At 47.0% G+C, this 14,140-nt stretch overlaps 1 protein-coding gene across 2 annotated transcripts in view; it reads right to left on the reverse strand.

Annotated features, from left to right (window-relative positions):
• Positions 1-7,236: 7,236 nt before the first annotated feature.
• Positions 7,237-14,140, reverse strand: part of pip4k2aa (phosphatidylinositol-5-phosphate 4-kinase, type II, alpha a) — a 269,625-nt gene continuing 262,721 nt past the window's right edge. For both annotated transcript variants that reach the window (XM_038798108.1, XM_038798107.1), the window contains 2 exons: positions 10,604-10,707; positions 7,237-9,418 (listed from right to left, as the gene is read on the reverse strand). In XM_038798108.1, coding sequence (XP_038654036.1) covers positions 9,338-9,418; positions 10,604-10,707 — 185 coding nt within the window. In that variant the 3' untranslated portion in view covers positions 7,237-9,337. The remainder of the gene's footprint in view (positions 9,419-10,603; positions 10,708-14,140) is intronic.

Below are 14,140 nucleotides of genomic sequence, written 5' to 3' on the forward strand. Positions count from 1 at the left end.
GTTTCATCGGTTCGTGGATCGTGAGCGTGTGCTCCGGTGGGCCAAGAAGGAGCGGAGCAGCAAGTGGGAGAACACGGAGGTGCGGATCTTCCAGGACTGGAGTGCGGAGGTGGCGAGGCGGAGGGCCGGGTTTAACCGGACGAAGGCAGTGCTCCATAGACGGAGTGTGAAGTTCGGCATATTGCAGCCGGCACGTCTGTGGTCACGTATAAGGATCGGCACCATTATTTTGAGTCCCCGGAGGAGGCGTGGGCCTTTGTGCAAGCCGAGAAATTGGACTCAAACTGAGGGTCTAAGATGGGGGATGCTGTATAATACTGTATTTGTATTTGCTTGGTTTAATGTAAGATGTGGGTTGGCCTTAGGGTGGGTGGGGTGATGTTGATTTGTCTTTTCTATATGGGTTTTTCTGCAGGGGTCGGGTGGACGGGTTCGGGCAGAGGGGTAAACGGGGAGTTTGGGGAGCTGGTGGGGGGGACTGACAATGGGAGTAGCCCTGGAGGAGGTGGGGCCGGGCAGGGCGAAAGCGCGGGCTTTCTGCGGGTTTCCCGCGCTGGGAGATGGTGGGGGCGGGGTCGGGGCTGAGAAGCGCGGGTCGTTGCTGGCTGTTTTCTTTTCCCACGCAAGAGCAAGGGGGGGGGGGGGGGGAAGGACCCGTTGATGGGCACGATGACGGAGGGGTAGTCCCACGTGGGGAGGAGTCGGAGGTAGGACAGGAGTCGCCGGGGTCAGCAGAAGTTAGCTGGCTCACGGGAGTGCTATGGAGGGAGGGGCATGGCTAGGAGGGGTCCTAGCCTGGGGGGAGGGTGGGGGTGTAGGGTTGCTGCTGAAACTGTCAGGAAGGAGCTGGAGGACGCTGGGGGGGGGGGAAAGAGTTGCTGCCGTGGGAAACTGGCAGAGCGGGGGACGCTGGCCTGGGGTTGGCAAGGGTTGGGGTATGGCTAATCGGCAGGGGAGGGGGGGCAGGGAGCCCTCTGATTCGGCTGATAACCTGGAATGTGAGGGGGCTGAATGGGCCGGTCAAACGGGCCCGGGTATTTGCGCACCTGAAGGGGCTGAAGGCAGATGTGGCCATTCTCCAAGAGACAAACCTGAAGGTGGTGGACCAGGTTCGGCTGAGGAAGGGATGGGTGGGCCAAGTATTTCACTCAGGGCTGGATGAGAAGAGTAGGGGGGTGGCGATCCTGGTGGGGAAGAAGGTGTCGTTTGAGGCGTTAAATGTGGTGGCTGACAGTGGCGGGAGATATGTGATGGTGAGTGGCAAGCTGCAGGGGGAGCGGGTGGTGTTGGTGAATGTTTACGCCCCAAATTGGGACGATGCGGGGTTTATGAGGCGTATGTTGGGCCGCATTCCGGACCTGGAGGTGGGGAGCCTGATCATTGGGGGGGGGGGACTTCAACACGGTACTGGATCCCCCATTGGATCGATCCAAGTCCCGGACGGGTAGGAGGCCAGCGGCAGCTAAGGTGCTGAGGGGATTTATGGACCAGATGGGGGGGGGGGGGGGGGGGGGGGGGGGGGGGGGGGGGTGGATCCCTGGAGGTTTGCGAGGCCAAGGGCCAGGGAATACTCGTTTTTCTCCCACGTACATAAGGCCTACTCGAGGATTGATTTTTTTTTGTCCTGAGTAGGGGGTTGGTTTCGAGGGTGGAGGATGCGGAATACTCCGCCATTGCCATTTCAGATCATGCCCCGCACTGGGTGGACCTCGGGCTGGGGGAAGAGAGGGACCAACGTCCGCTCTGGCGCTTGGAGGTAGGGCTGCTGGCAGATGAGGTGGCCGAGAGGGTTCGGGGGTGTATCGAGAGGTACCTTGAGGCCAATGACAATGGGGAGGTCCGAGTGGGGACGGTCTGGGAGGCATTGAAGGGCGGTGACTAGAGGGGAATTGATCTCCATCCGAACCCATAGGGAGAGGGGGGAGCAGAGGGAGAGGGAGAGACTGATAGGGGAGATGGTGTGGGTGGATAGGAGATATGCGGAGGCTCCAGAGGAGGGATTGCTGGGGGAGAGGCGTAGCCTTCAGGCCAGATTCGACCTATTGACTACCAGAAAGGCGGAAGCTCAGTGGAGGAAAGCACAGGGGGCGGTGTATGAATACGGGGAGAAGGCGAGCAGGATGCTGGCACACCAGATCCGAAAGTGGGACGCGGCCAGGGAGATTGGGGGAGTGACGGATAAGGCTGGGAAGGTGGTGCGGAGGGGAGTAGATGTTAATGGGGTCTTCAGAGACTTCTATGGGGAACTGTACTGGTCGGAGCCCCCGGTGGAGGGGGGTGGAATGGGGCGCTTCTTGGACAAGCTGCGATTCCCGAGTGTAGAGGAGGAGCAGGTGGAGGGACTGGGGGCGCCGATCGAGCTGGAGGAGGTGGTCAAAGGGATAGGGAGCATGCAGTCGGGGAAGGCGCCGGGGCCGGATGGGTTTCCGGTGGAATTTTATAAAAGGTATTTGGACCTGTTGGGCCCCCTGTTGGTCCGGACCTTTAACGAGGCAAGGGGGGGGAGGGGGGGGGGGGGGGGGGGGGGGGGCTTTGCCCCCAACTATGTCACAGGCGCTGATTTCCTTGATCCTGAAGCGGGACAAGGACCCTCTGCAGTGCGGGTCATATAGGCCGATTTCGCTGCTGAACGCCGACGCTAAGCTGCTGGCAAAGATCCTGGCCACTAGAATAGAGGATTGCGTCCCCGGGGTCATTCACGAGGACCAGACGGGGTTTGTGAAGGGAAGGCAGTTGAATACGAACGTGCGAAGGCTCCTCAATGTCATTATGATGCCGGCCATGGAAGGGGAGGCGGAGATAGTGGTGGCAATGGATGTGGAGAAGGCCTTTGATAGGGTTGAGTGGGAGTATTTGTGGGAGGTGTTGGAGAGGTTTGGGTTCAGGGAGGGGTTTTTCCGGGGGGTGAGGCTGCTCTACGAGGCCCCGATGGAGAGTGTAGCCACAAATAGGAGGAGGTCGGAGTACTTTCGGCTGTGCCGGGGGACGAGACAGGGGTGCCCTCTGTCCCCTTGCTCTTCGCGTTGGCGATTGAGCCCCTGGCCATGGCATTGAGGGAGTCAGGGATCTGGAGGGGCCTGGTGCGGGGTGGGGAGGAGCATCGAGTGTCGGTGTATGCGGACGACCTGTTGCTGTATGTGGCGGACCCGGTGGGGGGGATGCCGGAGGTGATGAGGATTCTTAGTGAATTCGGGGGTTTCTCGGGGTAGAAGTTGAACCTGGGCAAGAGTGAGTTGTTTGTGGTGCATCCGGGGGATCAAGAGGAGGGGATTGGTAGGCTCCCATTGAAGCAGGCAGGGAAGAGCTTTAGGTACCTAGGAGTCCAGGTGGCTGGGAGCTGGGGGGCCCTGCACAAGCTCAACCTCACAAGGTTGGTGGAGCAGATGGAGGAGGAGTTTAAGAGGTGGGATATGTTACCGCTGTCACTGGCGGGGAGGGTGCAGTCCATTAAGATGACGGTGCTCCTGAGGTTTTTGTTCCTGTTCCAGTGCCTCCCCATCCTTATCCCGAAGGCCTTTTTTAGGAGGGTCAACAGGAGTATCACGGGATTTGTGTGGGCGCATGGGACTCCGAGGGTGAGAAGAGTGTTCCTGGAATGAGGCAGGGATAGGGGGGGCTGGTGTTGCCGAACCTCTGTGGGTACTATTGGGCTGCCAATGCAGCGATGGTGTGTAAGTGGGTAATGGACGAGTAAGGGGCAGCATGGAAGAAGATGGAGGCGGCATCATGTGTGGGTACTAGCCTGGAAGCGCTGGTAATGGCACCGTTGCCGCTCCCTCCAACGAGGTGTACCACGAGCCCGGTGGTGGCGGCTACCCTCAAAATTTGGGGGCAATGGAGACGGCATAGGGGAGAAGTGGGGGGCTCGATGGAGGCCCCGATACGGGGGAACCATCGGTTTGTCCCAGGGAGCATTGATGGCGGATTCCTGGGCTGGCACAGGGGGTTGAGGGACCTGTTTGTGGAGGGGAGGTTCGCGAGTTTGGGGGAGTTAGAGGGGAAGTTTGGGCTCCCCCCGGGGAACATGTTTAGGTACATGCAGGTGAGGGCATTTGCCAGGCAGCAGGTGGAGGGGTTCCACTTGCTGCCCCCACGAGGGGTGTGGGATCGGTTGCTCTCGGGGGTGTGGGTTGGAGGAGGGAGGATTTCGGACATATACCGGGTGATGCAGGAGGTAGACGAGGCCTCGGTGGAGGAACTGAAGGGTAAATGGGAAGAGGAGCTGGAAGAGGAGCTGGGTGAGGAGATTGAGGAGGGGACGTGGGCGGATGCCCTGGAGAGAGTGAATTCCTCCTCTTCCTGTGCGAGGCTTAGCCTCATACAGTTCAAGGTGCTGCATAGGGCCCACATGACTGGGACGAGGATGAGTAGGTTTTTCGGGGGCGAGGACAGGTGTGCTAGGTGCCCGGGGAGGCCAGCGAACCACACCCATATGTTTTGGGCGTGCCCAGCACTGGGGGAGTTTTGGAAGGGGGTAGCAAGGACGGTGTCAAGGGTGGTGGGATCCAGGGTCAAGCCAGGCTGGGGACTCGCAATTTTTGGGGTTGCAGTGGAGCCGGGAGTGCAGGAGGCGAAAGAGGCGGTATTCTGGCCTTTGCGTCCCTAGTAGCCCGGCGAAGGATTCTTCTTTAGTGGAAGGATGCGAGGTCCCCAAGCGTGGAGGCCTGGATCAATGATATGGCGGGGTTCATTAAATTGGAGAAGGTGAAATTTGCCCTGAGGGGATCAGTACAAGGGTTCTTTAGACAGTGGCAGCCTTTCCTGGACTTCCTGGCGGAACGGTAGGGAAATAGGCTGGCAGCAGCAGCAACCCGGGGGGGGGGGGGGGGGGGGGGTTGTTTTGTTAATAGAGCTGAGCTGTTTATATTTTGTAAAAATTTCAATAAAAATTATTTTTTTTTAAAGTCTGCGTGTTTGTCAGACTTTTGTATCTCCTGCCCGATGGAAGAAGTTGGAAGAGTGAGTAAGCCAGATGGGAGGGGTCTTTGATTATGCTGCCCGCTTTCCCCAGGCAGCGGGAGGTGTAGATGGAGTCAATGGATGGGAGAGAGGTTTGTGTGATGGACTGGGCTGTGTTCACGACTCTCTGAAGTTTCTTGCGGTCTTGGGCTGCGCAGTTGCCATACCAGGCTGTGATGCAGCCCGATAGGATGCTTTCTATGGTGCATTTGTGAAAGTTGGTAACATTTAATGTGGACATGCCGAATTTCCTTAGTTTCCAAAGGAACTATAGGCACTGTTGTTTTCTTGGTGGTAACGCTGACATGGGTGGACTAGGGCAGATTTTTGGAGATATGTACCCCATGGAATTTGAAACTGCTAACCATCTCCACCTCGGCCCCGTTGATGCTGACAGGGGTGTGTACAGTACTTTGCTTCATGAAGTCAATGACCAGCTCTTTAGTTTTGATGGCATTGAGGGAGATTGTTGTTGCTGCGCCACTCCACTAGGTTCTCTATCTCCCTCTAGTATTCTGACCCGTCGTTATTAGAGATCCAGCCCACTATGGTCGTATCATCAGCAAACTTGTAGATGGGAGTTGTAACCAAATTTTGCCACACAGTCGTTAGGGGGCTAAGTATGCAGCCTTGCGGCGCCCCGGTATTGAGGACTATTGTGGAGGTGATGTTGTTGTTTATTCTTACTGATTGTGGTCTGTGAGTCAGAAAATCGAGGATCCAGTTGCAGAGTAAGGAGCCAAGTCTTTTGTTAACTATTTTCTTATTAATATATCTATCAAAACTCTTTCTGTCCATCCTTACACTTCTAGATATCTTTCTTTCGTACTCTAATTTTCTCCTTCTTATTAATATGTTTGTCATTCTCCACTATTCTTTTATATTCTATCCAATCTTTTGCAATTAGATGCATTTTCTTTAAGTTTGATATTGTCTTTAAACTTTTTTCATTAACCACAGAGGTATGTTCTTCCCCTTGGCATGATACATATTGGACAGAGATGGGGATTTTGCTAGAAATATGCACGTTAAATTACATATTTCTAATGAAGGACAACATTCTAGAACAATCAACATTATATCTGTGGATAATAAGCATTACTAGTCACCAAAATGACAAACTCTATATTGCATTTAATAATATATTGGAAAGGCCTGAAGCTTAAATAGAACTTTTTGACTTTGCTGATTTCTTTGCTTATTGCGAGTGTGACTGCTTCCACATACTCTTCCTGCAGGCAACCCACATGCTTGCTACTTTTCCATTACATTCTGTTTCTGTTGGTATTGACCTTTCAGAAAACAAGTTTTCAGGTTTCAATTAAGAGGAACATAAAATATCCTGCTTGTTGGAATATCCTCTGGCTATGAAAAAATGACCATAATTGTTGCAACAACTTCTGAATCACTCTTACATTATGCAAGAATCCCTTTCTACAAGTCAAGGCTGTTTGTTAGGTGGAAGCCTTGTTACGTGTTTATCTATTGTCAATCAATTATCAAAGCTAGGCATCTTCTTCAGTTTCCTTCACTCCTTCAGAGTAGAATTGCAGCCAAAGGCATTTTGGATTACTGCTCTCTGCTAAAGAGTAACCCCAGGATGTTGATAAGTTTGGGGAAATTGGGCACTGGGGTTTAGAAGCCACAGTAGAAATTTCAACAGAAATTTAAATATTTGTTAAAAAAAAAGTCTCGATACTGAAGTTAAATCAGAAATTTAAAAAAAAAACTAATGGAACAATGCTCCCTGTAATTCAAATTTGAGAAAAGGTTCATCGATGTGACTTTTCTATCACTTCAGGGGAGCCTACAGAAACAAAGGGACAATAACTCCCCGTTGGTAAAGGGGGTGATCCCCGAGCAATGTGGAGGAAAAAAAAAGAATAATAATTATTTGTTCATAAAGGAAAAGGATCTTGATTTTCCCCAAAGAGCGTAGAGCTAGGTAATTAGAGTGCTGAAATGCTCTTTGTTTCCTTTTTCCTCCACAGCAACTTATCTAAGGGCCAGATCAGTTACAAAGACTATTGCATGGTCCGGGTGATACCAAACATGGAAAAATAGGCATTTATTACATACTTCACTATCATTCTCTGTCTACGCATTAACAAAGGGGCATTCAATTGCTGCAAGGTGATTATGCAGGGACTGGGTAAGAGCTGTAACAACTTCTAGGCATCAGTTCTATTTTTGACAAAATGGTTGAGGAAATGTTAGAATAGGCAACTGCAGCTATTCTCACCACCAGTATGAAAATAACACCATCAATGCAAGAAATGTTTTGAAACAACAGGGTGCTTTATTTCATAAAGCAAAGCTCAGGTATGGAGTGTGTAGAATGCAGCACTAGTACATATTTTATGAAGTCGCCTCACTTAAACAAAAAAAACAATTTATTTACATGAATGACCAATAAAGACAAAACATTGTGCATTATATTTTAAACTGTGAGAAGCATTTAAAGTACACAGATGAGCCACAGAGGGATATTTTTGCCCAAATATATTGTTTGTATGCGTACCTCTATTTCCCACATGGGCTTGTTTCTTGTAGTCCTATTACTAATGGAAACTACAGCATCCTACAGAAAATTTGAAATGAAAATGACCGGCACAACGATTATGGAAAAAATTATTTTTTTAAATACGTAAAATATATAACTGTACATTTACATTACAGTGTTAACATCACTATACTAAAAGTAACAATCATGTTAAATTATTACAGGAACACACTGATGATATTGCCTTTGGCCACTGAAGATGCTAATACTCTCTAGAATCCTAGTACAATCTAGGTAATTGCTATCTAATGTGAAGCATTTAAAAAAATTGCAGTCCTAACAGCATTGACACATTTTTAATAGGAAAAGGCATTCTGGCACTCCTTTCCTTGCTTAAGTTCCCAAACATTTGGGGAGGGCACAGCAATGCAACTGATATAGTCTTAACAGCAATTTCAATGATACACCTAGGAAAAAGGCACACCTGTTGCACAGTGTAATCTTTTAAGATATTAAGCATGTTTTATTTAACAAGGCATAATCTGCATAATTAAGAGATGGTGGAAGTAGTACAGAAAAGATCAATTCATGCTTAAAATAAGATGGTCATAGTTTCAGGCAACCGTTTATTGCATATTTACACAATACCTAAAACAATGCTGCAGCAACTAAAAAGGCAACTGTGAATTCTGAAATATTACTGTTGCGTTAAGACAATCATAATCCATTCCTCTACATGAAAGGTGTAATGAATTATTGAAGCATTCCACCTTTAATTTGGGAGTCAGAATCCTCCCAAAATCCTCCCACTTAGAACATGGTGGAGATGGATTTTTTCTGAGGACATTTTATTTGAATCCATGTTAATATGAAAAAGCCGCTTACAGTGTGACACATTGGATACTTCTCTTGTAAACACCAGTAACAGTGGGAATATGGAAAAAAAAACAAGTTGTTACATTGAGATGAAATAATCTGGTCACCTATCTAAAGTGTTACAAATGCAGTTTTCTTTTCCACATTGTATTCCAATTACTAACACAACGGGGTCTGCTGTGTATAAAGTGACCAATGTGTCTTCAAGTCCTTTAACTCAATAGATATGTAGTAAATTGTTGCCCAAAACAATGTTAAATAACCATAAGGCTGATCTTGACACTTAAATGCAGATCTTTTCTGTACTGTGAAACTATATTTAATTTATCAAACCTTCAAAGCACCCAATTACTGTCAATGAGAGTGACTGAAATTTTTCATTTCTTAATTCGATCTCCTCCTCGAAAGGGTTTTAACCTTTAAAGACATAGTATAAGCTGCCTAAAGTCGGGGATTTAAGACTAACTTATCACAATAGAAATTTACAGTACTTTTGCAAGTTTTATTAGGTCAAGACTCCCTTTGAAAAAACAATAAACCAAGAAGCTACCTTGAGGAGTGCCAGTGTGCACAGTGGAAGTGTAACATTAGCAAGTTAAACAAATACTGCTCTGCATCTTTCAGTTCAATTGATAAACCGATCCACAGTTTATAATTCGATACCAGTAATTGCTGTATGTCAATCAACATGCAGTATCTTCTCATTATTGAAAGTACCTCCTCCCATGAAGTTCCATCACAGCTGGTCTTGAGAGTGTTGCTAAACACTCTGATGATTTTATATTCTTCCCACAAAATAAAGTCCTTAATTGTGAGAACTGTGCTGGCAGTTTCAGGAAGCAGTTAAAGCTATTTTCCGTCAGTCACCTTATTTAGAAGATGCAAAGAAGGGAATGCTTTCGGCAAGACGAACATTGCATATGCCACTTCATTTAGCCCATTTCATTCCCACATTTCTGTGACCCCCTCCCATTCCCTGCAGGTGTGATCCACGTTAAGCTATGTCAAAATACTGGTGATAAATTCCACAAAGCGCTTCGAGTACTGCTCTGGATTGACGGTGGAGATCTCAGCGCCAGACTATAACACACAAAAATACAATTATCATCATTTTTCATTTAACAACTTTTCAGAAGTAGAACTTCAATACAACAATTTGACAAGGGAATCCGTATAACAGAATAAATATCTTTTATAAAACTGCTTATTTCCTTGTGAAGGCGGAGAGAAAGAGTTAAAAAGCTCAGGTAATTCTCCAGAAGAGGAGGATAATAACATAGTGCGTCAATTTCAAACATTAATTTCTTCCCAAGGACAGGATCCAATTGTATGACTGAAGCATGTCAATCGGTAGCCAGTGAATGATGTCTGTTTAACTTGAAATTAAGAAAAGGGAGAAAGCCATTTATGCTCATTCCTGGGTTTTTCTCATTAAGGTCAGGAATGTCAGTATTGATTACTGGAATACTAGGTGGGGCATTCATGAATAACCTCAGCTGGAATGGGAATTGAACCAACGCTGTTGGCATCACTCCACATCACGAACCAGCCATCCTGCCAACTGAACGACCTGACCCCCTCAATCTGGTGAGGTATTGAGTAATCAGTTATGGAAAGTTGTTTTTTTAAAAAAAAAGTGTGGACACTATTATGAAGCCAAATCTGACACCGAACATCCTCAGAAACAGTAAGTATGATAAATCACATTTGAGTCTGCTTTGATAGTGTTGCTTCAAAATTGATCATTGAGCAGGATGCTCTGCTCTTCTTCAAACATCATGATCTTTTACATCCAGCTGAACAGGCAGATCGGACCTCAGCATATTGCCTCATTGATGAAATGTTTGACAGTGCCACATTCTTTCAGTTTGTCATTGAAATGCCAGCATAGATTATATGATTTAGTACTGAGTAGAACATACGGTCTTAAGTCTCAAGAGGCAAAAGTACTGGCAGCTGAGCCAAGCTGACATGGAGGGTGTGATTTATCGGCAGTTCGAGCCGGCAGATCTTGTGGTCCCGCCGACGGTGCAGGAGTGAATTCAACAGGAAGCCCCGCCAATGGCAGGCAACCTCCTACCGCCTCGCAGCACGTGGCGGGTTGCTCGGTAAATCCTGCCCTAAATAACTAGTACAGTCAATTAGAATTACTCTAGCTACTTAACTGCACTTAACTTCATTTTATGCACTCACTAAAGAATAATAACTTTCTCAAGCCTCAAAGCAGATTTTGTGAGAAAACATAAAGAAGTGTAAATTACTTACGCCATGCTTGACTGTTTTGGCAGCATGTGCAGCTTTCTTCTTTGCATCATAATGTGTTAGAATGTCAATAATTCCCAGAAAGTAAATCTCCTTCCGCAGGGAGTCTATAAAATAATTGTACGATTTATGAACAGGATGATTTTAAAAATGTGCAAACAGATTTATAGTAAAAAGGTGAAAAGTTAAAAAAAAACATTACTACGAAGGAACAGCGAGTGGAGCACCTTCAGCACAGGCTAATTCCCATCATACAACTTATTTTTTTTAAATTGAAAAATGTGAATTTTGACTTGTAAGCTAGAACTTTGATATACTGAGCTATTTTTCTTCCCATCGGAACTTGCACACTTTCACACATCCTACAGAAACTCCAGGCTTTGATTTAGATGCTAATGGGCAGGCATATTACTGGGGTGGCCAGAAGGGCCAGCAGAAATCCAAAATAGTAGATCTCCAAAGAAGTAGGGAGGTGAAAATAAAAATCAGTAATTTGAAGCAGTCAGCTACAGACCAGATATATGTTCAAGTCAGCAGGAAATACGAAAGGAAGCACTCTGTGTCATAATATACACCAGTATATCATGGTGCAGACACACACACTGATTGACACCCAGCAAGACCAATCAACACACATAAAACCGCAGCCAATCACCAGTTAGGGCATGGTCACTATAAAGACAGAGGGCATCAGTTTTCCCGCTCATTCGGGATGCAGCCTCTCAGAAGGACAGAGCTCACAGCTTGCAGCACAGATCTTCACCACGTGCTGAGTGCATAGACTGGTTAGGATAGGTTTAGTTTAATCTAACAATGTCGACCCACAGTGAAAGTATGTTCAACAGTTTCTAGCTTAATAAAATAGTGTTGTACTATTTCAAGTGTTGGTAGCCTGTATGTGTTACTGCTGAGGTAAAAGCAGTCTCCACGGATCCAGAGTGCCCAACACATCACTCTGCACCAAGATGAATCTCCCCCTCCCTTATCGAGCCTTTCTGTCTCTTTTTAACATAATCAGACCATGGGGTTGGATCTTACTAGCTGTTTGGGGATGGGTTGGGAGCTGGGAGGGCTGACAAGATGGTCTGGCATCATGCCACCTTTCCAACAGCAGGAAGTGTTGTGGATGATCTGCACGCCCAGAGTCCCATTGAGCCACTTAAACAGTCTTGGTTCCTGCTGACTTGCTTTCGGCCCTGCCACCAGCATTAAATCTAGCCCAAGGTGTTTATGCAAAGAAGCAAAAGAACTGCCCGAGGTTATGAGAGGACGGGACCCACAGAACTCATGGCCAAGATGTTCGAACAGTTCATAGAATCATAGAATTTGCAGTGAAGAAGGAGGCCATTTGGCCCATCAAGTCTGCACCGGCCCTTGGAAAGAGCACCCTACCCAAGCCCACGCCTCACCCTATCCCCATATCACCACCTAAACTTTTGGACACTAAGGGGCAATTTAGCATGGCCAATCCATCTAACCTGCACATCTTTGGACTGTGGGAGGAAACCAGAGCGCCTGAAGGAAACCCACGCAGACACGGGGAGAAAGTACACCTCACCTCTGGAAGACACAAGATTGTTGGAATTCCGGATAGCAACGAGGACCGTCAGAGGATACAGCAGGATATAGCTCGGTTGGAGACTTGGGCAGAGAGATGGCAGATGGAGTTTAATCTGGACAAATGTGAGGTAATGCATTTGGAAGGTCTAATACAGATGAGAAATACACAGTAAATGGTAGAACCCTTTAGAGTATTGGTAGGCAGAGGGATATGGATGTACAGGTACTGAAAGTCACAGAAAGTGGCAATGCAGGTGGTTAAGAAGGCATACGGCATGCGTGCCTTCATCGGCCGGGGCATTGAGTTTAAAAATTGACAAGTCATGTTGCAGCTTTATAGAACCTTAGTTAGGCCACACTTGGAATATTGTGTCCAGTTCTGGTCGCCTCATTATAGGAAGGATGTGGTTGCTTTGGAGAGGGTGCAGAGGAAATTTACCAGGATGCTGCCTGGACTGGAGGGCATGTCTTATGAAGAAAGGTTGAGGGAGCTAGGGCTTTTCTCACTGGAGTGAAGAAGGAAGAGAGGTGACTTGATAGAGGTGTACAAGGTGATGAGAGACATGGATACAGCAGTCAATTGAAGGGGTGTAGGTTAGGTTGATCTTAGATTAGGAGAAATAGTCGGCACAACATCGTGGGCTGAAGGGCCTGTACTGTGCTGTACTGTTCTATATTTTTCCCTAGGGTGGAAGAGTCATTTACTAGGGGGCATAGGTTTAAGGTGCGAGCGGCAAGGTTTAATGGAGATGTACAAGGCACGATTTTGACACAGAGGCAGGTGGGAGTCTGGAACTCGATGCCGGAGGAGGTAGTGGAAGCAGATACGATAGTGGCTTTTAAGGGACATCGTGACAAATACATGAATAGGATGGGAATAGAGGGATATGGTCCCCGGAAGGGTAGGGGGTTTTAGTTCAGACGGGCAGCATGGTCGGTGCAGGCTTGAGGGCTGAAGGGCCTAGTGCTGTGCTGTAATTTTCTTTGTTCTTTGCATGTTGATAAGTCCCCAAGACCTGATGCTCTAAATCCCAGAGTGTTGAAACCAGTTGCTATGGAGAAAGTGGACGCATTGGTAGTAGTCTTCCAAAATTCTCGGTCCTGGAATGATTCCTACAGATTGGAAGGTCACAAATGTCACCCCACTATTTCAGAAGGGAGGGAGAGAGAAAGTAGGGAACTACAGGGCTATTAGCCATACATCTTTAGCAATGAAAATTCTATAATTACAAGGATGAAATAAATGGACACTTGGATAATAATGACCTGATTAGCATGGTCAATATGGATTTATGAATGGGAAATCACATTTGATGAACCTGTTGGGAGTTTATTTTGAGCATGTTACTAACAGAATTGATAAAAAGGCGTAAGTGGACAGATTATACTTGGAATTTCAGAAGGCTTTTGATAAATTTAAGCACACGGGATAGGAGCTAATATATTGGCCTTGGATTAAGGATTGGCTAACAGAGAGAAACAGGGTGTAGTAATAAACAGGTCATTCTCGCATTGGCAGGCTGTGACTAGTGAGGTACCACAAGGATCAGTACCTGGGCCCAGCTGTTCACAATATATATCAATGATATGAATGTGGGGACCAAATGTAATATTTACAAGTTTTCAGATGACAAATAGATGGGTGGGAATATATGTTGTGAGGAGGATGCAAAGCGGCTTCAAGAGGATTTGGACAATCTGAGTAATTGGGCAAGAGCTTGGCAGATGGAATATAATGTGGAAAAATGTGGGGTTATCCACTTTGGTAGGAGGAACAAATACACAGAGTATTTATGAAATGGTTAGAGGTTAGAAAGTTTAGATTTAGGGTTTCCTGAACTAAAACAGAAAATACTGGACAATCTCAGCAAGTCTGACAGCATCCGCGGAGAGTAGAGGGAGCTAACGTTTCGAGTCCTTTGTCAGCTTTGACAAAGAGTCATCCCGACGCAAAATGTTAGCTCCCTTTTCTCTTCGCGG

Source organism: Scyliorhinus canicula, chromosome 5 (genome assembly GCF_902713615.1).
Source record: "Scyliorhinus canicula chromosome 5, sScyCan1.1, whole genome shotgun sequence".
Classification (NCBI taxonomy): domain Eukaryota; kingdom Metazoa; phylum Chordata; class Chondrichthyes; order Carcharhiniformes; family Scyliorhinidae; genus Scyliorhinus; species Scyliorhinus canicula.